The following is a 26,505-nucleotide window of genomic DNA, read 5'->3' as shown; positions in this document are numbered from 1 at the left end:
TTCCACAATGTGGAGACGGGCATTGTGACGGAGAAGCGCTTCATGCCCGCCGTGCCCTCCAACTTCATCGGGCACCTGCAGGGCCTGACGCTGAACGGCATGCCCTACATCGACCTGTGCAAGAACGGAGACATCGACTACTGCGAGCTCAACGCGGTCATCGGCTACAAGATCATCGTGGCCGACCCCGTCACCTTCCGCTCACGCTCCAGCTTCGTGACTCTGCCCACCCTCCAGGCCTACTACTCCATGCACCTCTTCATGCAGTTCAAGACCACCTCGCCCGACGGCTTGGTCCTCTACAACAGGGGAGACGGCAATGACTTCATAGTGGTAGAGCTGGTGAAAGGGTGAGCTTGGATGAAAAGGAGTGTGTGTGTGTGGTGTTAACATCACGTGAGACAGCAAAAAAAATTATGTCAAAACTAAATTTATTGGAAACAATTTTAAAAATGCTCATTTATTTTGAAGGTGGAGTCAACGATCGTGGAGAATGCTTGTTGACTAACTAACGTTTTGACAAAATCAGTGAAAAAACGATACGCTACCTGTCTGTGTGATGGGTAGCGGATCGTGAGGAGATATTCACTGATTTTGACAACAAGCATTCTCCAGAATTGATGACTTATGGAAATATCTGTCTAGTAGACATGAAGAAGATTCTTGACTATGAGGCTATAATTATGAATTATGAAAAATTCACAAGTCACAGAGATATTTTTCCATTCTTGTAATTAGGTTTCTAAAAGACAGATTGTTATGCCTTGAAGCGTATGTCCCTGGGTTCATCAAGAATATGGTTAATTTGCCTTTTCTCTCCTCCTTGTTTCCTCTGCAGCTACCTACACTACATCTCTGACCTGGGCAATGGAGCACATCTGATCAAAGGCAACTCTAACAGTCCCCTAAATGACAACCACTGGCACAATGTGCACATATCCAGAGACACTAACAATCTCCACACAGTTAAGATTGACACCAAAGTCACAACGCAGACCACCATGGGAGCCAAGAACCTCGACCTAAAGGGTATGCTCAAAAACACAAGCAGTGATACCTCAATGATTGCTTATATAGTGGAAAGCACATGCACAATTAATGTACACATATTGATAATATTCACAAAACATACTAATACACTGCTTCGTAGGATTTTGACAAAGTATCAACATGAACTGATTAGTTGCTGAAACAGTTAGTTGATTAAAGGATAGTCACACCACAATACTTCTGACAGAGCCAAGTAGAGCCTCTGTGCTAAGCTAACTATCTCTTAACGTTAACTCTACATTTACTGTTCAGACATGAGAGTGGTATTGATTCCTAATCTTCATCTCATTAAAACAAGTGAACGAGTGTATTCTCCATAATGTCATACTGTTGCTTTAAACAAACAGTTGGTCAGAAAATGAATGGGCAACACTTTGCATAATTATCTAATAAAATAGATGCATTGCTTTTGAATAAGTAAAATAAAATAAATTTACTTTTTCCAGCTTTAAAAATTACAATAGTTGTTGTTGTTGTTTCTGGGCTGTTGGACAAAACAGTATTTTTTTCCTCCAAACAAAAGAACAATCAATTAATTGTAAAATAATGGCTACACCAATCATTAATGCAAATCATTCATTGAAGCCAGTGAAGACAGTGTGACATTTTGATTTGGTCCATGAAGCTGCCATTGTTGTGTTGCTTCTGGCCAGGTGACCTGTACATCGGGGGCATCTCCAAAGAGATGTACCGAGAACTTCCCAAGCTGGTCCACTCCCGCGAGGGATTCCAGGGTTGCCTAGCAACAGTCGATCTCAATGGCCGGCTCCCTGACCTTTTGGCTGATGCCATAGCGACCATGGGACAAGTAGAGCGAGGCTGTGAAGGTGAGGTGCAAAAACACACCAGTACATCTGTGCTGCTCCCTGCTCCCTGCTGCCCTGTCTTTCAGTTTTCATTTGACTCATGCTCTCTGTTATTAGGATAACCCACTAACCCGGCTTCTGGTCGTTTAGATGTTAATTTGCCTCTCTTTCTTCTCATCTCCCCCTCGATCTTTCTGCACTTTGTGTTTCTCTCTCTCTCTCTCTCTGTTCCACTCTCTCAGCTGTTCACAGGCATCTGTGTGCATTGACTAACCATCTAACTTAATTTGCTTGTTTGCTTTTTTGTTTGGCCGACAAAAGTTACATTGATGAAAGCTGACTTGCAAGGTATATCGCTTTGTGTGAGCATGTGAGAGACGTGTATTAGGGTGGGGAAATGTGTGTGTGTGTGTGTGTGTGTGTGTGAGTAAGCGTGTACGTGTGAGTGCGTGTGTGTGTGTGTGTGTGTGCGTGATTTGAAACTACCCAGTGGTGTCCAGTGTTGTGTGGATCCCAGTGATCCAGAGTCAAAGGTCAGAGGTGACCTGTCCTCTCCGAGCCACCGTAGTGACTTCATCACAGTAGTGACATCACCACCGCTTGACTTGAGTCGACCACAGCTCCACCCACCCGGGTTGCCTAGCAGCATGCTTTCTCTAACCCCTCCTACTGACTCCCCAAACGTAAACTTCAATACTCCATGTGTGAATAATTTCACAGCCGTTTCTCCACGCCTCGAGTTTAAGTTACAAGGCAGGAGATCTACTACGTTCAGAGCGCTTTGTCATTCTCCTCCTTTGTGGTTTGAGCACGAGGCAGGGAGAAAATGGTGACAGTCTGCTGAAGAAAGAGTATTGAGAAAGCCTTTTAAACATGACTTATGTTTAACTCCTCCTCCTGTCCTTGCCCCACTCATCTAGCCTCACCACCTGCATGCAATCCACATTTGGCTCTTTTCTCCTGGTAACACAGATTCCCGTTTATATTCACTTTAGTTTATATGGACAATCTAGCATCTACTGCTAGTTAAAAGCTAAAGCCTTTCCACCATATCCTATAGTCTCACAATGATTTTTCTACTAATACTACTAATAATAACACCATTGCAGCAACAACAGTCTACCCGGCCATTTCAAAATCCAAGCAGTTTCTAGGCAATGGGGTCTAAAAATAAACATACAGTACTGGCATACTGGGCTCCAGACAAAATAAAAAAATAAAAAAGTGTGAGTCTATTTATCATCTCCTGACTTTTGCAACCTCCCACCCCGCCACGTTTCTCGCTGCAGGTCCCAGCACTACATGTCAAGAAGACTCCTGCTCCAATCAGGGAGTGTGTTTGCAACAGTGGGAGGGCTTCACCTGCGACTGCAGCATGACGTCGTATGCTGGGCCACTGTGCAACGATGGTGAGACTTTATTTTGTTTTTCATTTTCTCTCTCAGACCTTGTAGGGCAAGCTGATTTGATCAAGCATATTTTTGTGTGACCCTTGAAATACTGAGTATGCATCGGTTTGAGTCTGTAGATTCCAGAGAGCATCAGATGTTGTACACTCTCTTTTGTACTGCACCGTCTCGCTTTCAACCCTTAATCTGCACCCTAAATGTCTTTACATTTTAGAAAACACACACAATCTAACATTAATACTGGTGTAGAACCGTATGTCAAAGCAGTTGCACTTGGATGATTTGGTTTAAAATCTGTATCGCTGAATCAAAGCATTTTTTGTGTGCATTTTATCATAGTCACCACGGGAGGGCACTGTCATCTGTCTATTGTGGCATTGCACAAAAACACTACCTGCTTAATGTGTAGTTTAGTTATTCTACTCTGGTTGCTCTCTGTGTAACACTTATTCAATTGTCCTATTTACATTTTCTGGCTTTTGACATTAAATTATGCTCAGCAGCCTCACAGGCAAGATGCTAGACAATAATTAAACCCCCCATACAGTGAGTCAAACTATTGTATGCTGTTCTTTGTTTGAGTCAGTATTGCAGTCAGCCTTCTGCAGTAAATGTTGGAAATTAGTTTGGGAAGTACTGATATTTTTTCTCAGCGTGTAGGAGGAATAAGCTAAATGCACAATGAGGCCAGGCAACTGTGACATTTTAGTTTTCATTGTTGTTATCCAATTTGCCTTTTTTTGTAAAAAAAACATTAAGCAAAATAATTATGCCCAGTAGACATAATAGCGAGAACCTCTGATGATATTTAGCACTGTTTATGGCATATTGACGTACTTGCAATTACATTATTTTTTTCATCTGTGTGGGCCAGCTGGGACCACTTATATCTTTGGTCGTGACGGAGGTGTGGTGGTTTACACATGGCCCCCTAATGAACGTCCCAGCACCAGGGCAGACCGGCTGGCCCTCGGGTTCAGCACCCAACAGAAACACGCCATTCTGCTCCGGGTGGACAGTGCATCGGGCCTGGGAGACTACCTTCAGCTGCAGATAGTAAGTGCAAAGACAAATAGGATTCCTTCTTATACTTATGAACCGTTTATATTATTCCGCATATTACTCCTACTCAGAAGAAGAGTATGTACATTTACCAAAAGTACAGTACTAAAGTACAATGTTGTAGTATTTGTACTTAACATATATTAAATTGTATTTACTGTAAACCTGCGCTCAACTACATTGTGGGGGCAAATAGTTCTAATAGTGTAGTAGTACACTTCACTAGTTTTAACTGTTACGGTTTGTGGATTTTACTTACAAAACACATGAGGTCATTAATATTGATCCAATAATTTGACACCTACAGCGGTACTTCTGCCTAAAGATTTATTTTACTCTGGACACTTTAAGAAAATGCTGTTACCAATGCTTTAGTACAATTTTGAATGCTGGACTTTTAAATGTAATTGAGTACTTTAACTGTATGGCATTGATTTAAATGAAATACGTCACCCAAACAGGCACCTCACACAGACCCAGCCATAATCTTCCTTACAAGTGAGAACTGCATTAACTACAATGCAACCCAACTGCACACAGTTCAGTCTACGGCTCAGGTGTGCTAAGTCAAAAACGACTTATGTAGCCTCAAGCAGTGATGAGGAGCAGGCTACAGAACCCCCCTTTATCTCAGATTTTCTTCATCTTCAAACTTGCACGTCTTCATCCCCGACCGAGACTTTGATGTGGAAATCAGTGGAGTTCCTTCTTTAACACTGGCAGCCACACGGGAACACAAACTGTTTGGCAATTGAGCGGATTACATGAAAACCATGAAGGAAATTCATTCATTAGCTTTTTTTAAATGTTATAATACTGATAGAGCATTTCCGTATCTCTCCACCTCCTCCTCCTCAGGACAAAGGCAACATTAGAGTAGTGTTTAACGTTGGCACTGACGACATCAACATCGAGGAGAGCGCCAAGTTTGTCAACGACGGGAAGTACCACATCATTCGCTTCACCCGCAGCGGAGGCAATGCAACCCTCCAACTGGACGACCTGCCAGTCATAGAGCGCTATCCATCAGGTAGGCCCTGCCCCGCCCATATAAGCCCAACCCAAATACCCACCGCAACACTGCCTGTCCTGGGACAGAGCTACAGTAAATACACCTTAGTCCATAATCAACCCTCCCTCCTGATTGATGAATAACAACAGTGTTCCTATCTATCAATGTTTATATTTAAACACTAATGTTGATAACTGATGAAATATAATTGCAGCTTTGTTTCATGTGATTGTGTTTGAAATGAAATATGTGTGATCTGATATGAAACATGACTTCTTTTTAAACCATAAAATGAGATAGTTATATATCAATAGTTTGTTTACTAGCCAGCTATGTCATGTTAGGCCTGTTAAATAGTGTTAAAGGTAATTTATGAAAATATTTCAATTCAGTGTCAGTTGTTTTTCCTCGCTATAAAAGAAAATAATAACAGTTGGTGCATTTTTTGGACAAATAATAGTTTTAAAAGATGTCATATTTTGAGTTAAATGTTTAACTAGAGAGAGAAAAAAAAATAAGAAAAAAGGAAAATAAGTGTATTTTGTTGAACATCTTTGTTTTTATATTTGTTGTTTTTTTACATTTAAAGTGTTAATCTTAGGCAGTAATCTTTAACATAATGAGGTCCAGATAGCTAGATAAAATGCTAAATGCTAGTTGTTGTGAGGTGTGTGTGAGGGTTCTTCCTGTATGTAACTCTAAACTCAGTCAGTCAGTATGTGGCAGCTGTAACATTATTTCCCTGTGCTCTTGCAGATGTTAACACCTGAAATGTCTCTTTAAATCAAACCCAATGAACAGAGAGTAAGAGTCCGCTCACTGGAAACATAGTGAATTCAGCTCCTCTTCTCAAGCTTTACCTTAACAACGCAGTGACTTGCTAACAATGAGCAGACCATTACTTTCTTTTCATTGCTGTTCTTTTTGTATCCAGCTCCTGTACCACGTTTGGATGTGCGTAATTACTACTGTGTTTTCATCTCTAAATTAAAGGCAACATTGATAACGAGCGCCTGGCCATCGCCAGACAGCGAATCCCCTATCGGCTCGGTCGAGTAGTTGACGATTGGCTACTCGACAAAGGTAAAAACCCTGATTAAAATTCCTTAAAACTTTGAGCTTTAAAAAGAATACAATTTGAAGGCAGTTGAGTATACTTTATTGTGCACCATCAACTAACATCTAAAAATCTAAATCCATAACTAAGTATTTTAAAAGTTGGACAGCTGTAGTGTGTAATACTGTGTAAACTGTAGTGCCTGTGAACCTTGTTAGTGTGTATCTGATAATATCAGGTTAAAGGGACGATGGAGAGATTTAAAGGTGAATTAAATCAGAAAATAGCAAAGAAGTACTGATAAAAGATGCTTTATTAAGACTGGTAAATAATTATGTTTATTATCAAATTGTAAACAATAAAGCATTTAAAGATAATATGTTGGAAAAAAAAACTATTTTTGTAATCAAATTAAAATACAAGTATGGTGTAAGTGTAAGTATTATGTAAATTTGAAATCACTAATAGAGCAATGTTTTTTTGTTGTAAAAATGTAAAAGGTTTTCCTCCTAAACTTCAACAGAGCTTCTTAAATTAGCCTCTAGTCCCTTTAACAGTGAGCAGTGCTAGAGCTTATAACCTGTGCATGCTTTCTCTAGATCTCTGTCTCTCTCTGTCTGCCTGTCCGTTGCTCCTTCAAATCAAATACAATGCCGTGCCGCACAGCCATCACCATAGCAACCATCTGTCTGCCCCGTCTTCTGCGGGCCCCTCTGACTCCTCTCATCTGCTGCCTCTTTTTCCTCCTCCCTCTGTTCTAAGCCTCTTCATCCTCCTCCTCAACTTTTCTTCTTCTTCTTTTTCTGCTCTCTCTCTCTCTACCTCCCTCAGTCTTTAGCCCTCTCCACAGTTTCTCCACGGCTTCGATTTTGCTCTGCCATGCTTAATCTATCCCATCCTCTCACCATGGCTTGGGGGTGGTGGATTGTGTAACACTCAAACCCTCTTGTGTGTGTATGTATGTACGTGTGTGACCACTGGTATGTATGTGTGTGTGTGTGTGTTTGTATGGCTGTATTTGTTTGTGTCCGTCCGCCTTCTTTCCTGGTGTGCGTGTTTCTGTGTGTGTGTGTGTGCGTGATTGTGTGATTGTGTGTGATTGTGTGCGTGTGTGTATGTATTTCTGTGCATGATTGTGTGTGTGTGTGTGTGTGTGTGTGTGTGTGTGTGTGTGTGTGTGTGTGTGTGTGTGTGTGTGTGTGTGTGCGCGTGTGTCCATGCAGGTCGCCAGTTGACCATTTTCAACAGCCAGACTACAGTGCGTGTGGGCGGAGCTGAGCGAGGTGCGGGCATGTTCCAGGGCCAGTTGGCAGGGCTCTACTACAATGGCCTGCGCATCCTCAACATGGCCGCCGAGGGCCACCCGCACATCAAGGTGGATGGCAGCGCGCGGCTGGTGGGCGACATGCCCTCCTCCTCCATCACCCCGCAGTCCAGCGCCGCAGCCGGGGGCAACCGCTCTGACTCCGCCCCTTCCATAAGTGACATCACCACCACCACCGCCACCAACAAAAAGGGCGCCACTCAGCCGGTCAGAGCACAATCAAATATTGTTTTAAATTCATTTTCAACAGATAAAAGACACAAAGAACACCACAGCCCATTTCCAACAAGCCAGCACCTCAAATCACTACACTTCAACACATTAGGAGTGAAAGGATGGAAGGACAGAAAGTAAATAAATAGCTGAATAAGTAACAGAGTCATTCCGAATTTAATTCGTAAACAGGCAGGTAAGAATAATCATATTTTGACGTTTTTCTGTGCCAGCTGGTCTACTGTCTGTGCTCACACAAAGATCTGCTTCTATCACCCCACTGCCATCAGCCTTTAGTGTGACAACGGGTAATTAAAAAGTGTTAATTTGCTTTGATAAGTTTCTTTTCGAGTAAAGAGGATTAAAGCTCACATACAGCCCACTAATCAAGGACTAGGGATTAGCAGGATATGTCAGGAGGAGTGGGATTGTTTTAAACTCCACTCAAGGCAAGTTTAATTACGTTGCATATTTTCCTCTCAAAGGCTTTTACATAGGATATTAAAACAGAAATCAGAACACATTAAAAACACAAATCAGCATTATGGAAACAAGAAATCAAAAAGATGAATAGAAGCTAGTTGAGGATCCAAGCACACAAGGTGGATAATGAGTGAATAATTATTATAATAAGAGGGCTCATGAATCAGTCGAAGGCGGAGCGGAACATAAAAGTATTTTTTCGGGCATCTTAGCCTCATTAGACCGCACACGGTGGGTGGGCTCATATCATCTGGAAATTGGCTCGAATATTTACACATCTATGATTTACTCATTATGAAAAATAGATACAAGAACGCCAATCATATCAAATATAAAAAAATAAATAAATACTGATGTAAAATGTGCTGAGGTTGTACTTTTACTTACTATTGAGCGTATTTAATTTGCTGTGTAAAATCATCTTTATCAAAACTTACATGCAAATCAAGCATTTCATCAATGGCATACCATTTTATGCTGCAGCGAATTTCACATGAATGGATTAGATGACAAATTCTTGACTAAGTGCACGGTCCCTGCCCATTAAATTGTATGAGAAAAAATGTTTCCTGTTAATGGAAGCTGTAATAGCTTTTTCGATCATATGCGTCAACTGATACAAATGGGACTGCGCAATACAAACACAAAAGTGTTACTGAGGCATATTTGTACAAGTAGTGGATTCATCTTCAGAGTGGATGCTAATGTCATCAGTAGGTATGCCTCAGACTCTGTTGCTACATTGTTCAGATTACTACTGAGACATTGCCAGGGTCTTTGTGGGCGTCTGTGTGTGCTGCGGTTCTTCTTCTGTGTTATAAAAAACTGTGCCTGCCGCACTGAAAAATAAAATTAATTCTTTCTCCCAATGATACAAGTTGCCATGGAGATAGATAGTGGGCCCTACTATCCCCGTTAGCATGCTATCTCTCTCTCCCATCCAGACTCCCATAGAGGATAGCTCCTCTGTGTATTAACCGCCAGCTGTTTCAGACATAAATAATAGAACGCAGAGAGCTGTGAGCTAAGCCGCAGGCATCAATAATGGATATGATGGCTCGCTGGATGGATGGTGCTGTGGAGTGGCAGCATTGTCACAGGGACTTGTTTTTTCACACCTCTCATCTCAATCCCTCCCTGTTAATGTTTATGGGTGTGAAAACTATTCCTGCTCTTATCATATGCTGATGTCAGGGCTAAATCTGGGATGCAGAGTTGTGCACCGGAGCCAGTATCACTATAGAATAACTAGGTCAGAACCCACTACATATGCTCAACTTGCTGCAGTGTTTGTGTAGTGTGTGTGTGTGTGTGTGTGTGTGTGTGTGTGTGTGTGTGTGTGTGTGTGTGTGTGTGTGTTTATTTACTTGTTTGTGTAAGTCGATTCAGTCTCCTGGTGGCCCCCAAACTATGTGCGTGTGTGTGTGTATGTGTTTGTCTTGTTTAGGAAGAAACCTCTATTAAGGCTGCCCAGTGTTGCCTGGCAACCATTCGGCCTCAACCAGTGCACACGTATAATGTAGAAAAAGAACACAAAAACCACATACACAGGCACATGCACACACAATCACTCAGGTGGATTGAATTGCAGCACATTGCATCAGAGGAGGGGCAATGAGGGGCCAAGCAAATTTATCGATTTCACACACACCCCGATTTTCTGGTTTGCGTGCCGAAGTGGAAACGGCTTAAGTCGCCCCACGGGATAACCCCGACCGTCAGTACAGAACGTGCTATGTTTCTCCTCCTCCTGAAGTCCACAGTTCATTTTATTTTATTTATACATTTTCTTGCATGTTGAAAAAGTGGAAATGATTAATAATGCATGACAGATGAGCACCAGAGAGGAAGCGGGTGTGCGAGTGTTGATGCTAGAGGCTGCTCTGAGTCGCAGAGCTGGAGTTTTGGGTTTGATGTTTGCTGATTGTCTGTAGTGTCTGTGGATGTGTGTTTGTGTTCGTGTGTATGCACCTGTGTCTGATGGAAAGACTGATAATAGAAAATCCCAAGGCTCTGAGCTATACGCCCCGATTGGCTATACCAGGAGTCAGCTGACCCACACACTTCCACAAACCCTTTTAACATCCATCTCTGGCTCGCTCCCATTCTCCCTCCCTATCTTTTGTTTCCTCACTATCTTTTTTTGCTCTCTCCACATCTTTCACATCTTTTTTCTCCCTCCGTCTGCACTCTATCCATCTTCTGGAGATACTTTCTCTCCCTCCTCCCCTACTAGCTCACTTCTCTTCTCCTTCTTTCTTCTCGCTCTCCTTTGCTCTCTCTCTCTCTCCATATCTTTCCATATTTACCCATCAACCCCCCCTCCTCTCCTCTCCTCTCCTCCCTCCCTCCCTCCCTCCCTCCCTCCCTATCTGTGATAGGCTGCTAATGCAGGCGGTGTATGAGCCTATCTCTCCATCTGCAGTAGTGGAGCTAGCATCTCTCGTCTCTCGTCAGGACCTATTCATCAGACCTGCCAACTCCAGCCCAGATTTGGCATATACGCTTTGCTTTGCTTTGCTTTGTGTGTGTGTGTCTGTAGTAGATGTTTCTCAATAGAAATAATAGACCAATGGAGCACGTGTGGCTGTTATAGAGCTTGTGTGTGTGCGTTTTACATGTGTGTTTGATTTCCCAGTTGTGAAAGTATAGTGTAGACAAGCTGTTGAATCTATTGTGCGATACTGTGTGTGAGGACAGAGAGCAGCTACTATGTGTGAACTAGGCAGTCAGGGAGGCTTGGACGGCCGTTGGCACTGTTCGGCTGCTCAGGTAGAGATTTTACACTTTCGGCATGCAAATATCCTTCTCTCACCTCCATTCTCTCCCATATTCTGTCTCTTTTTTTCGAATGTTGTGCATCTGTGTCCGTCACTTTGTCAACATGCTCTATTGATAAGACTATGGACAGATGGGGACAAAGAGGGAGGGGCCGTAAAAGGGTGAAAAGGAGGGTAGTCGGAGGGGCGGAGGCGTACATTTCTTTACTACATCTTCTTTAAACTTCTATGGGTTAATTGATGGCTTTTAAGTTGTTGTTTGGCATGTCTCTTGTTTCCTCGTGTTCATTATCTCCCATGCGATAGGTCGGATCGATGGTCCGATTGATTGACAGCTCCCCCGGTTGAATGGGGCGGGTCAGTTGATTGGTGAGATGTCACAGATCAGAGGAGGGACCTTGGTGAATTTTTACTTTAGTCTGCTTTTGGTTTGAGCTGAAATCAGGATTCAAAACAGGTTCCCGTGGAGGGGCACACACATAGCATAGGTGTCTCTGGATCAATACATCAAGCACGGTGGTTTGACATTGATCTGTGTGTGACAGTCAGGGCCGATGTGTTTCCTGCGAGCTGATTGGTTCTTGTGCTATTTGGATCCTGGCACAGGCACAGAGGGGTTATTGACTGGCTGGATTCCAGAGGCTAAGCCCTGGCCTAGCAGCATTTGACAGCCCAGTGGGCAGAACTGATTGGAAAGGCAGTGGAGGAAAGAGTCAGAGTCAAGAGCGTCAATAGCATAATGAATGTTTCAGGCCAAGCTAAAACCACAGTGGCCTTTTTCAGGACCAAGACCACAAGGCCAGTGCAGATTCTTTTTTGCAAATAAATTAACTGAACTGTTGCTTCTCTAATCTTATGTAAGCTATGTTCTTACAAAGGCAAGAAGAAATTGAAATAGAGGACTCAAAGACAGAGAAAAATATCTTGAATTCCTGCAGGTTTCAGTTAAGACATCATCGACCACTTAATACTTTGTGATTTGGTTCAGATTCGTTTCTGCTCTGCTTGTAATCTGCCCCTCAAGCTCTTCAATTTCATGGCTCTGCTGCTCTCTCCTTTTATTCTATGGGTTGCTAACATCCACTGCACTGCAATGCATCACAATCCAATTTTAATTTAGTGCTGGCACCGAGCGCTCGGTGTGTTGAAAAAAAATCCACGCGCGCACACAATCACACATCTCATGCCGAAGCGTCAAGGCGGGCGATGTTTAACAGTAGTTCATGAATATGCGAGGCACATTAGCACCGTGTTAAGTAAAGACCGCAGCACTTTGAAGTCCTCCTCCTCCTCTTCCTATCCTGTCTTCTTTTCTTGCTTTTTTTCAAATCAATTTTCTTCCCAAATTCTTATTATCCATCGATCTTTCTTTAAACCCCCCTTCTTTTCTCACACTCTGGCTACAATGGCAAATCCTTGCCCAGGTCCCCACTGAGGGTGCACACTCCTCTCCTCTTTTTTCTCCTTTTCTTTCTTATCGTTTTAACAGCCTGAACTTAGAGTTGCCATGGCAACAGGAGGAGCAGGGATGGAGAAGGAAAAGGGGGCTTCGTTCTTTTCCACAGAGAGGGAGCAGAGAGAGAAAGCCGTTTGTTGAGAGATATTAGCTGGCTGATGTAGGTTAGAGGTGGAACATAAGTGGTTATTGACATGGTGCTTATGATGAGAAGGGGTGAAAATAAAGGAGATGTAAATGAAGCGTCAAGTGCTTAGCTGGGATATTCAATGAAAGCCGGGGAAATCAAATTGCTTTTGTTCCTAGGTTTAGCTTCACACCACTGCCGCGCCTTCTCCAATATCAGATGGACAGAGCAGACAGCACAGGGAGGCAAGGAGGTGTGGGAAAAAAAGAGGGGGAGGGTCAAGTGAGTTAGAGATGATAACTGGCTGTCCGCTAATGGTTTTAAACAGGATTCAATGTTTCTCTCCGCCCTCCTCCTTTCTTCTTCTCGCCTTGCTTCTCCAGTTTTGGCCGCATGCCACACCGGGGGCCGTTAACAGGCAAAAGTGTTTTTGATAAACTGAAAGATGGGTGGGCGATGGATTGTGCTTTGTGCTCACATACGTATGAAATAAACAGCAGGGGTGTGGATGTGGAGTGCAGGCTGCTTTGTTTGTGTCTCTATACTGTATGTGATGTTAAAACCAATCTTTCCCTCTCTCTGTAGTCGGCAGACGACTTGCTGGTGGCTTCAGCTGAGTGTCCCAGCGACGATGAAGACATTGACCCCTGTGACCCCAGTTCAGGTGAGACCAGCCCACCACCCCCCTCCCTACAAAACACACACACATAACACTGGCTTTTTCAGGGGGTTTTCCCATGTGTCCTTCACACTCACTCAGTTTTTTCCCTCCGCTTTGTTACTGGCTATGATGAATTTTTCATTTCCACTTAGGTTTCAGCCCTCCAGGCATTACCTAACACTCTCCCTCTCTCCCTCAATCCCCATATTCATCCCTCTCTTTGCTTTTGCCACCATCTCACCTTCCCTTATCAATTATTATTCATCCTTTCTTTCCCTTTCTTTCCTTTTTCCCTCCCTCACCTCATCTCCATCTAATCAAAAGAATTCACAAGCGAATTATAGTACCAGCAATCGTTTAATGTGGTGTCGTATATCACCGTCCTGCAGCCCTGGCCGCCGGTGTATGTCATTAAGTGTCAAATGTATGTAATAAAAATTGATGTAATGTGCACCTGTGCTCTGGGCCTCCTTTCAACACGGTGTAATGTAATCTGTTTACACATTATGTGATAATATGGGAACAGCTTTGGCTGTTGGGCTGCAGCCTTCTCTTGCCAGCATGTGGAATTATGCAAAATGCTCGTCCAATAATAATTCATCATGATGATGCATTGTAGATGGCTGCTTCAGCTCTCCACCCAACCCCTTGACAAGTAATACAAATTAATAATGTATGCAGTAAAGGGTAATTCAGGGTTCCCGCGGGGTCTTAAAAGCATTAAATATTCAATATTCTCAATTTAAGGCCTTAAAAGTATTGAAATTTAAGAACATAGGATTGAACTTCCTCTACAAAGGTCTTACATTTTTTGATTGCCCTTTTGTAGTATAAAATAAATACTTGGAGAGGGGTCTTTATTTGACAAATAAGCCTTTTTTGATTTTGTTATTAAGAGTATACACACACTTCACAAAGCTAGTGTTACAGTTTATCATTGTGAGTATATTAATGGAAATGTCTAATAATTATGTCTTTCTTTATTAAAAGTACCTTAAAAGGCCTACAGAATTTCCATTATATCCTTCCTACTCTTGCTAGTATGGCCTTGGCGTTTGCATTAAATGTAATTTTATTTTAAATTTAATTTCCTGTGATGTAGTGGGTAGAACGCGTACCATAACGGCAACGTCCTTGTCACAGTGGACCCGGGTTTGACTCTGGCCAGGGCTGTTTTCTACTCTATCTTTATATATATATAAAAGGTTATAACACTTAAAAAATATATTTTAAAAAAAGGTATTAAAAGGTCTATCTATTGTTACAGTTAATCAATGTGTGTATATTAATGTTAGTTTCTAATAAATGTTCTTTATAAAAAGTTCCTTCAAATAACTACAGAATTTCCATTATATCCTTCCTACTCTTGCCAGTAATGTCCTTGACGACGTTGGCATTCAATTTCATTTTAAGTGGCATGAAAAAGGTTTAGAAAAAAGTCTTAAATCTAACTTTGATATCCCTGGGTGGTACCCCCGCTAATCTAACATTGCATGCCTTTGTTTGTTTGTTTTTATTTTATTATTATTATTTATTTTTGATGTTTTGTATGTTGTGTTGTTTGTGTGTGTTGTAAAAAATAAAAAAAGGAAAAAAACTTTAAAAAAAATATATATTGTGAAAAAAAAAAACATTGCATGCCTCCCCTCTCTCTCTCTCTCTCTCTCCCTATATACAGCTCGCCCTCCTTTACCGGATGTCAAAGTGTTCCCCCATCCGTCGGAGGTGGTGCGTGAGAGCAGCAGTACGACGGGCATGGTGGTGGGCATCGTGGCTGCGGCTGCCCTCTGCATCCTCATCCTGCTCTACGCCATGTACAAGTACCGCAACCGCGACGAGGGCTCCTACCACGTGGACGAGAGCCGCAACTACATCAGCAACTCGGCCACGCAGCCCAACGGCAGCGCCAAAGACAAGCCACTGGGCATCGCCAAGATCTCCAAGAACAAGAAGAACAAAGACAAGGAGTACTACGTCTGAGAGGAGGCACACACACACACACACACACACACACACAGACATAATACGCATACACCTTTATATATAACGGTATATGTACATAAATAGATATATTCTCTAAACGAACAAAAAAAACTAAACGCACACATACACATACACACACACTGACATAGACATCCTGACGTTAATGTTTACCCTACCAATAATCACACATAAGCACACATGCTGGCAAGCACACACTGTACACAAGCACACAAACACACATAAGCACAAACATCAACACACACACACATACAGACAGACTGGCCCAAGGGCTCAGACTCATATTGTACAGTATTTACCAATGAGCAGAGCCTCTAAGAAGAGGCTCGTTTTATGAACAGAAACACATTTCAAAATGATATAATTAAAAAAAAGCACCAGTTCCAAACTCTAAGAACCATTTTCGGGGCCATCCCAGATTACAAGACCAGTCACTCTCCCCTGCCACAGTTTGACCTTTCCTGTTGGGACTCAACAAAAAGGTCAAGGAAGACTTCAGTAAAGCACATGGCAGGCTGAGTGTGTGTGTTGAGCAAGTGCAGAACAAAGATGATTTAAAAGCACCAAGACAAGCACTAAGTGTCTCTTCCAAGCTTCTTGGCCTTCCTCCCTGTTAGCAGACGGGACTGGATGAAGCAATGAGGACGCTACAGAAACAAGCACACAGACGGTCCAGGTCTAAACCCCCAATCCAACAGGACGGGATATCAGGGTGCAGCCATATAGAGAGACAGTGAATTTACGAGTGAAAAGGCTGAGGCAGGGGCTGGTGCCTTTGATATAACGGATGATGGGCTGTGGTTGTTAACGCTGCAGAAGCTGATATTTTTACGGCATCCTGTAAATCACAAAAAGGTGGAATCAGCGGAAAAACTGAGAGATATTTTTCCTGGACAGGATACTTGAGACTTCAGATGCTACCTACAGACGCCAGTCTTGCTCGACTGTTGTGTCACACACACACAAACACATACAGCACACACACACACACACACAAAAATATAAACAATCTACACATGCAGACATAGGCATACCTGCAATGCTAAAGACCCACCATATCTTCATAAGACTGAAGACTATACAAGAAGAAGACAATGGGTGAGAAATGACAAAGACCATTATGATAATCGTTATGGCGACAATGATGAATATTCAAGAACATTTGGGGCAGTATAGACTCTTTGGGGGAAAGGGAGGGAGGGGTGGGGGGGTCTTATTGCACGTGAAATATCTTACTCCGTGTGATTTATACCGCGTTGAAAAATCTCCAGAGGTTACATACCGTGACGCACCGCCATCATAAACCTGCCACCTTGGCTTGAAGTATTCCTAAATACGCACTTCGAAATGTTTTTTTTTGTTCAGTCTGTGTGGATTCAACGACCATCTATTCTTTGAATCGACTCTCTCGGTTCAAAGATTCCTCATTGACAACAAAAGTGTGACCATCAACGAGTGTGCTGCATGCCTGAGTCTCTGAGCTGTGCTGTGCAGTGGTGGTGTAGGCGTGTCCCACTAAAGTCCAGAGGTGGTAGGTTTGTTTGTGGGGAGGAAGGTGGAGGAGGGTGTTGCGGTGTTGCAATGTAACTCCAGTGCAATGTTAGGATGTGTGTGAGCCCACCACAGGCCCGCGTGTGCTGTTTTCTAGCCTGACGTGTTATAGGCCACGCCCACTATACCTGCTCTAACCGACCACATTTTTCTAGCAAAAAAAAACATCCGAGGAAAAGAATCAAAAAACAGATCAAAGTAAATGTTACCATGTGTTACGTATAGATAGAACAAGTCCAGTTCATGATGGCCATTCATTGGCTATCTGACAACCTGAGTTGCTTTGATTTCATTGGCTCTCCCTTTTCTCTTTCTTCTTTGCGTCCTTTTGTTGTCATGCTATTGGTTGACTGATTTATCAATAGAGCAGCAGCAGACAGAGATGGGCTTTCCGATTGGGCAACAGTATAATTATCTGTCGATGGACTTTTTGCAGTGTATGAGCCTCTACTGCTCAAGAATTGTAGCTCCAGGATTTATTGATTACAAACGGTGCCATGACATGAAAGAGTCCATCGAGTGTTCTTCCAACTTAAAAAAACAATCAGACGCATGCAAAATGACCGGGGCAAGAAAGGACATGCAAAAGGACTGTGTGTGAGATTTCAAAGTTATAATGTCAAAAATTAACTTAACATATTCCCTTGTCCCCTCCATCCTTAACTGGCCTTTCTGACCTCCTTCTCCTCCCTTTCTCTTGTTTTCCCACTTGTTTACTATGTTTCCCTGTCCCGTTCCTCCACGTCCGTCGCCTTCTTTTCCTCTCTCTCTCTTTCTCTCTCTCTCTCCTACTCTCTCTCTCTCTCTCTCTCTCTCTCTCTCTCTCTCTCTCTCTCTCTCTCTCTCTCTCTCTCTCTCTCTCTCTCTCTGTTGTGTTGCCATCCGAAACAAAAAGGAGGTGTCCCAACCCCCATGGGATTCTACATCTAGGTGTTCATTAACCATGTTTATTTTCTATATGTACAATTTTTCTACAGTATTTACTTTTATTTTTATTGTTACGGTTCTTTGATGAACATAAAAAGTGGAAATTTATTATGAAAAATAGTTTTGAAGATTAACGAGTAAATAAAATATTACCCAAGTGAGCCTGGAGTGCGTTCTGTTTTGTTGGTTCTTGCTCACATCCATCCCCGTCTGCAGACAAACATCATGTTGCTGCCTCACACATTTCCCACTTTATGGTAATCTAAGCTAACCACCTGCTGGGTTTGAGCTGTATATTTAAATGGGCCTACGAGGGATTCGTAGTATCGATGTTCTCATCTAACAAATTGCCTGACATTCATTTAACTATCTGTTTCCAACAAACTTAACATTGCAGTTTCCACCTCTCTAGCTTCATCAAAGTGTGGAACCCAACTGGGTAACACTTTAGTTTGATAGTCCACTGTTGACACTCAACAAGCATGTCAACAGTGAATGAGTTGATATTCAACAGAACTATCTCAACAGTTAAGTAACATGTATTCAACTAACTGTAAGTTAACTATAAGTTGCACTATTAGTAGATGGTTAGTTGATATTCAACAGAGCTTGTTCAACAAATAAGAAACATGCATTCAACTAACTGTAAGTTAACTATACGTTGCACAATTAGTAGATGTTTAGTTGATATTCAACAGTGAGTTAGTTGATATATATGTAGCATGCATTCAACTAACTTTCAGTTAACTATAAGTTGCATTATTAGTAGATGTTGTGTTGTACACGTAACATGCATTCAAGTAACTGTCAGTTAAATATTAGTTGCATTATTACTAGATGGTTAGTTGATATTCAACAGAGCTCTGTCAACAGATAAGAAACAAGCATTCAACTAACTGTAAGTTAACAACAAGTTGCACTATTAGTAGATGTTTAGTTGATATTCAACAGTGAGTTAGTTGATACTCAACAGAACTGTCTACAAACATGTAACATGCATTCAACTAAGTGTTGGTTAACTATAGGATCATTTTATTTTGTTAATTTCTTTTTACAAAAACAGTCTGCAACAGACATTATAATTTTTACTACATGTTCTTTACAAATATTCAACTATCAGTTGAGTGTCAACTTCTAGTAAGTTGACTATCTACTGCTGTTATTAACCAATACTCAACTTACGTTTCAGATGGATCAACTTTCCCCCCATTCACAAGGAACACATCTAATGAATGAACATTCAACCCTCTGTTGATCATATTCTATGTTCATTGTAAAATAAAGATGAGAATATTTTATCAATCAATAGGCACCCTGTGTAGGTGACTACCTGTTGATTGTCATATGACTGTCGACAAACTATCAGTCAATATTCAACTAAGCATAAGTAGACAGGTCTTAAGACTGTCAAATTAAAGTGAAAACAGTTTAGTGTCTACACACTATTAACAGAGCAAAACAGAGAAAATAGTTGACTATCAGTTGATTCTCAACAAACTATCAGTCAATATTCAACTAAGCATAAGTAGACAGGTCTTAAGACTGTCAAATTAAAGTGAAAACAGTTTAGTGTCTACACACTATTAACAGAGCAAAACAGAGAAAATAGTTGACTATAAGTTGATTCTCAACAAACTATCAGTCGATGTTCAACTAAACATTAGTAGAGCGGTCTTAGGACTGTCAAATTTAAAGTGAAAACTGTTTAGTGTCTGCACACTTTTAACAGAGAAAATAGTTGATTCTCAACAAACTATCAGTCGATATTCAACTAAGCATTAGTAGAGAGGTCTTAGGACTGTCAAATTAAAGTGAAAACCGTTGAGAACAGTAGACACTCTACGAACTAGTAACAGTACAAAATAGAGACAAGTTTTGCTCAACTGAAGAGTAACACTGGATGACCCCAAAGTAAAGTTAAAAAATATATAGGCAGCATATCTGAACAGGAAAGAACATTTATTTGAAGTAAATTAAACTTTTTTCAGTAGTTACACAACAAGTAGGTACACAGCAAGTACCATCAATACCCCAAAAAAGACAATAAAACTAATACATTTATTTATGTAGGTGTAATTTCAGTTTAACCTGGTCCTGCCACTGTTATTTGAATGAGCACATTGGAATAATTTTTTCGCTCTCTTTAGATCCAGTTCTTGGGTGGCTGGCCACTCCAGGCCTGCTCTACTCCTCTCTAATCGAAGCAGTTAGGCTGAAGAATCCAGGAATCTTGTCCTATCACCCAGTTGATCAACATAGAAAGAAATTACCTGAGAATTACCGCAAAATAGTTCAAATGCATTTTGGTTTCCTTTATTCAAATCATTATAGCATTATGGTTCCACATTAGATAACATAATGCTTTGTATTGCTTAAATGAAATATATTTGGTACCCTAATCAAATAAAATTCACACTGAACCTTATACAAATTAACATTATTTTTTAATTAAAAAAACATGTAATCTCTATGACCATTCTACACAACACCACATGAATAGACTCAGTTTTAGCTCACTTTAGCCTGAAATAGCAACATGCACTATGAATATGGAATATGCAAACATGTATTCACATACAGCTTAGTGTCTATAAACACAATTAATTTAGACAGATACGTGTGAAGCTAGACAGCGCTAGGCTCATGCTAACGGTGCTAATATAGCTAACGCGCTAACCGCGGCGCTAATGCTAACGTAGCTATGCTAGCGGGAGGCCACGTCGCTAATATACATCACATTATTCTTACATACACAAAACGATATCTCACAAATACCTCAGTTAACTCACCAATTATTTCCTTTGGCTAATGGCTAATTGGTCAAGCTGGGTTTTTAGCACATAGCTGCTTCCATCATTTCAGCTGCCCAGGTCAGCAAAGAACCAACCAGGCTGGGGGAGTTCAAGTGCTTGAAAAAAGTGGGTAATCGTAATGTCGATACAGTTAGAAATGAAATAAGTTTCCTAAATATCATATTTTCACCTTCCAAAAGTTTAAAATACATATTTATAGATGTATCTATGTGTTTTTAGATAATTGCTGATATCAACAATGGCTGTATAAACCTCTTAAGATTAGAGGACCTAAATAGGCATACATAGAGCATTGTGCAATACAATGAGAACATAATGGTTACTTACTGATAAATAATAACTATAACCAACCTGTTTTTAAATTATTGATAATATTGTGAGCAGAAATAATATAAAAAAATATATATTGATCTATAAATATGTATTTTAAACTTTGGGAAGGTGAAAATATGATATTTAGGAAACTTATTTAATTTCTAACTGTATCGACATTACGATTACCCACTTTTTTCAAGCACTTGAACTCCCCCAGCCTGGTTGGTTCTTTACTGACCTGGGCAGCTGAAATGATGGAAGCAGCTATGTGCTAAAAACCCAGCTTGACCAATTAGCCATTAGCCAAAGGAAATAATTGGTGAGTTAACTGAGGTATTTGTGAGATATCGTTTTGTGTATGTAAGAATAATGTGATGTATATTAGCGACGTGGCCTCCCGCTAGCATAGCTACGTTAGCATTAGCCCCGCGGTTAGCGCGTTAGCTATATTAGCACCGTTAGCATGAGCCTAGCGCTGTCTAGCTTCACACGTATCTGTCTAAATTAATTGTGTTTATAGACACTAAGCTGTATCTTCAGCCTAACTGCTTCGCTTGGAGAGGAGTAGAGCAGGCCTGGAGTGGCCAGCAAACCCAAGAACTGGATATAAAGAGAGCGAAAAATTATTCCAATGTGCTCATTCAAATAACAGTGGCAGGACCAGGTTAAACTAGTTTTTAGTCACAAGAGAGTGATAATTATGTTGTTTTATCTTCAGTCCATAATTAAAAATGGCACTGTTGTGTTTTTTATTTTTTTTAATGTTGCACTGAGAAACAACAATGATATACACTTCAAGGAAGAGAGAGTAGAAAATATATATTTTACATTTACCAGCCCAACCTAACTGCTGAATCAGTGTGTCTTGTTTCACCATTTCAGTAATCAATTTTCTCCCAAGCGACCTGGAGCTTCTGATATTCTGGTCCACAACAAAATTATATATTTTTTTCTTACCATATAGCGTTTTATGAGAACTGATGTTATACATATGTTTGCTCAGTATCATAACTAGTGGTACCTATGGTAAACTTTACTGGCTTTTTGAATGTCAATTTTTGGACGATATGTGGTTAAGAAATTGCCGAAATGACACCTAAATAAATAAATGTATTAGTTTTATTGTCTTTTTTTAGGTATTGATGGTACTTGCTGTGTACCTACTTGTTGTGTATCTACTGAAAAAAGTTAAATTTACTTCATATCAATGTGCTTTCCTGCTCAGATATTCTGCCTATATTTTTTAACTTTACTTTGCGGTCATCCAGTGTTACTCTTCAGTTGAGTAAAACTTGTCTCTATTTTGTACTGTTACTAGTTCGTAGAGTGTCTACTGTTCTCAACTGTTTTCACTTTAATTTGACAGTCCTAAGACCTCTCTACTAATGCTTAGTTGAATATCGACTGATAGTTTGTTGAGAATCAACTATTTTCTCTGTTTTGCTCTGTTAATAGTTTGCAGATACTAAACAGTTTTCACTTTAATTTGACAGTCCTAAGACCTGTCTACTTATGCTTAGTTGAATATTGACTGATAGTTTGTTGAGAATCAACTGATAGTCAACTATTTTCCCTGTTTTGCTTTGTTAATAGTGTGTAGACACTAAACTGTTTTCACTTTAATTTGACAGTCCTAAGACCTGTCTACTAATGCTTAGTTGAATATTGACTGATAGTTTGTCGACAGTCATATGACAATCAACAGATAGTCACCCAGGGTGCCTATTGATTGATATAATATTCTCATCTTTATTTTACAATGAACATGTATGATCAACAGAGGGTTGAATGTTCATTCATTAGATGTTGTGAGTGGGGGGAAAGTTGATCCATATGAAACGTAAGTTGAGTATTGGTTAATAACAGCAGTTGATAGTCAACTTACTAGAAGTTGACACTCAACTGATAGTTGAATATTTGTAAAGAACATGTAGTAAAAATTATAATGTCTGTTGCAGACTGTTTTTGTAAAAAGAAATTAACAAAATAAAATGATCCTATAGTTAACCAACACTTAGTTGAATGCATGTTACATGTTTGTTGACAGTTCTGTTGAGTATCAACTAACTCACTGTTGAATATCAACTAAACATCTACTAATAGTGCAACTTGTAGTTAACTTAGTTAGTTGAATGCTTGTTTCTTATCTGTTGAAAGAGCTCTGTTTAATATCAACTAACCATATACTAATAATGCAACTAATAGTTATCCGAAAGTTAGTTGAATGCATGTTATGTGTACAAAACAACATCTACCAATAATGCAACTTATAGTTAACTGACAGTTAGTTGAATGCATGCTACATATATATCAACTAACTCACTGTTGAATATCAACTAAACAGCTACTAATAGTGCAACTTATAATTAACAGACAGTTAGTTGAATCCTTGTTTCTTATCTGTTGAACAAGCTCTGTCAAATATCAACTAACCATCTACTAATAGTGTAACTTATAGTTAACTTACAGTTAGTTGAATACATGTTACTTATCTGTTGAGATAGTTCTGTTGAATGTCAACTCATTCACTGTTGACATGCAACTGCATATCTACTGATGGCTTGTTGAGTGTCAACAGTGGACTATCAAACTAAAGTGTTACCAAAAAGGGCACATTTTCTTCTAAGTTCTTCTGTGTCTAAGTGGGACAGTAGGCCCAAATAAATACCCCCTCACACACACACACACACCAAACAGGGCTTTGAAGTGTGACTCAGTATAACCGTAGCCTATATAAGTCTCTGCAGAGTTGCTGTATGCCAGATGAAAGGCCCCCGAGACTGCATAGCCGAATTTTGCGTCCTCAGGTGAGAGGAGCTCCAAGGACCTGCTATTTCAATAAGCACCTCCCAGTCTCGCTGTCTAGTTCTCTCATTGTTTCTCTCTGTTCTTTTTTTGTCTGTTGCTGAACAGTCTGTGCCCAACAAAAGGCCTGTGTTAGGCTGTAGCCATCTGCCTCTGCGCTGTCCTTGACCACAGCCAGAAAGCACACAGATAAAGACTCAGACCTGCTGTGATTATACAGTAAATAAGGAAACAGCCCCCAGCGTCCAATCAGTTACCTCGTGTTAACACACACCTCATGGACAGTACCAGCACTGTCCTACTGAGAAACTTAATCATAGCACCTGCAAATGTCAGATAAACAATATCCATTGATTGGATCCATTCAAACAGGCTGGCAGAGATTTCTTTTCACACATTTTAAAATTTAAAATGCTATTCATTCATACTATGGTTTTTCTGATAGTTTTTATTTACTGAGAGACGTAGGTTGATATTGCCAGGTATGCCCAGCTAATCAACATTTTCAATTCAACATTTAATCAATAGTCAATGTCAATCCATTGCTTTCCATCTTGCATTAGTAGACTTTTAACTAAAACCTTTCTTGAGAGACTATATAGTCATGTTCTTGTTTTGAGATTTGGTGCGTCTATGAGGAGTGCAATCACACACACACACGTTGTCTGCAGGGCAGGTCCCCTTAGAGGTTGCTTCTGGATAATGGGAGTTTCATTACGTGCACACGCATATATTATCTCATGTTTGAATTTACATTATAGTGTAAGAAATAGTAGTATTTTACTGTCAATAAGTGAAGAACTAAGTCAGAACACAGTGAGACACCAACTGCACAGCTAGGGAAATACGCCAGCAGAGCACAGAGAAATTACATGCAGGCTTCAACTTAAAATTTCTGTTTCAGAGCAGGTATGGTGTCATTTGAAATGTTGGACAATGGGAAATCCTGACCTTATTGTTGGAACTGCATGAAGTGAGGGGATCACCAGAGATCACAGCATTCATCCTTTATGGATCATGAATGTATGAAACAAATTTCAGTGTTATCCATGATAAAAGTATAAAAATATTTTATCCTCAACTCAAAAATGTCAGACCAACAGACTGACTAAGGACAAATGTCATGCCAGAGAACCATGCTTCCAACAGTTAATGTGACCCATCTAGGCTTGTACGTCAACAATAACACTTTTTCACGTTCAGATATTTGACTTGTCGAGGCAGGTAAACCAGGTTAAAATCATTAACAACAGCTGAAAGAATGCGTCACGAGCAGCAGGACCCTGAACCACTTAAAGAGAGATGTTTTTTTATACCTTTGTAGGCTTGTTGAGCAAGGACAGTGTGTTGTTGCTTTCTGCAGAGTTAGAAAAACAACTCAATATCTTTCATCCACACCTCCTCTGCACAGGTGCTGAACCTTCTACATTAATCTACAAATTCATATCATGCTCCTGCACCACACACCAATGGATCTTCCTCAGTCGTCCATGTCCACTCCTTCATGCAGCTGCAGACTCAATCTCCATCTTTTTCTCTCCCTCCTTCTGTTTCTTTATTGCCTTGTCTTGTGTAAAGCAAAACTGTGGGAGAGTGGATGTGTGTGTGTGTGTGTGGTCATGTCAGGAGCTCAAGGCTGCAGGGTTTTTTTTTCTGCTTTGGAAAAAAATCATTAAGAGCCATGTCCCTCTCCTTGAGGTTCCCACAGTACAATCCACATTCAACTATGTATCAATAATAGAAACAACAGAATGTGCGAATAGGAGAAACTGGACATGCATAAAGGAGAAAATGTCAAAAAACAATATTGTGTGTGTGTGTGTGTGTTTGTTACTGCAGAGAGATAGCGTCCTTGCAAGCTGACGCGTGGGGAGTGGAGTAATAGGAGGGAATATTATGTCCATCGCTATCAAACCATGCTCATCTTTCAACACAAATATGAGACGGCAGACAAAACACATTCACGCCCGTTCCCCAGAATAGCATTTTTCTTTGTCCACATGACTTTTGAAGCTTCAAAAAAAATACAATAATAAAAGTAGCTAACATGCTCCCTGCTTTTTGTATTATTTTGGCATTTTCTAGTCATAGTCATTAAATGGAATTATTTAAATGTGTGCAAACTTCATGCTGTAGTAAACTATTTTCAGTGACTAATGTGAGATTATTTGTGTGTTTGATATGATTTGTAAAAAGTAAAGATTTTTAGATCTTCAAAGTGTAATGATGAAGAAGTGTACATTTTTGGACTTGAGTATGTCATTTGTAAAATCTTTAAAAAAAAGTCTTCATCACAACATCCTGTCATATCTATGCTCTGTTGTCGTGATGTTTTACACACACACACACACACACACACACACACACACACACACACAACCCAGCAAAGACCTCCTACATCCTCATGCACCCATAAAGCTTTTTTACACGCCCCCATCATTCAACACTGCGGGCCAGAGAGCACCAAAGCACCTCACACTTCATCTTGCTTTCGACCTGCCGGTGAACCCACAGTGGATGGACAGGCAAAAAAATGTGGAGTGAGGGCTTTTGTGTATGGCCTTTACACATGTGAAAAATACGCTTGCCACGAGACAAATTCATAAGAGGAAAAACAAACGAAGGACATTTTGGATTTGGAGAGACTGCAATG

The 26,505-nt window shown here is 40.6% G+C and overlaps 1 protein-coding gene across 5 annotated transcripts in view; it reads left to right on the top strand.

Annotated features, from left to right (window-relative positions):
* nrxn1a (neurexin 1a) overlaps positions 1 to 15,420 on the top strand; it is a gene marked incomplete at both ends in the record, with an annotated part of 56,762 nt that extends 41,342 nt beyond the window's left edge. For 3 of the 5 annotated variants that reach the window (XM_080048779.1, XM_080048775.1, XM_080048777.1), the window contains 10 exons: positions 1 to 350; positions 839 to 1,029; positions 1,704 to 1,877; positions 3,146 to 3,265; positions 4,140 to 4,321; positions 5,186 to 5,357; positions 6,333 to 6,422; positions 7,620 to 7,927; positions 13,365 to 13,443; positions 15,119 to 15,420. The exon at positions 1 to 350 is cut by the window's left edge and continues 32 nt beyond it. In XM_080048779.1, coding sequence (XP_079904905.1) covers positions 1 to 350; positions 839 to 1,029; positions 1,704 to 1,877; positions 3,146 to 3,265; positions 4,140 to 4,321; positions 5,186 to 5,357; positions 6,333 to 6,422; positions 7,620 to 7,927; positions 13,365 to 13,443; positions 15,119 to 15,420 — 1,968 coding nt within the window. Of the gene's footprint in view, positions 351 to 838; positions 1,030 to 1,703; positions 1,899 to 2,177; positions 2,205 to 3,145; positions 3,266 to 4,139; positions 4,322 to 5,185; positions 5,358 to 6,332; positions 6,423 to 7,619; positions 7,928 to 13,364; positions 13,444 to 15,118 lie in introns of all 5 variants that reach the window. The other 2 variants (XM_080048776.1, XM_080048778.1) reach the window with 2 other exon arrangements.
* Positions 15,421 to 26,505: the final 11,085 nt, after the last annotated feature.

This window comes from Ammodytes marinus, assembly GCF_949987685.1.
Source record: "Ammodytes marinus genome assembly, chromosome: 20".
NCBI lineage: Eukaryota > Metazoa > Chordata > Actinopteri > Uranoscopiformes > Ammodytidae > Ammodytes > Ammodytes marinus.
The sequence above is the reverse complement of the archived record's forward strand: the minus strand, read 5'-3'. Positions and strand labels throughout refer to the sequence as shown.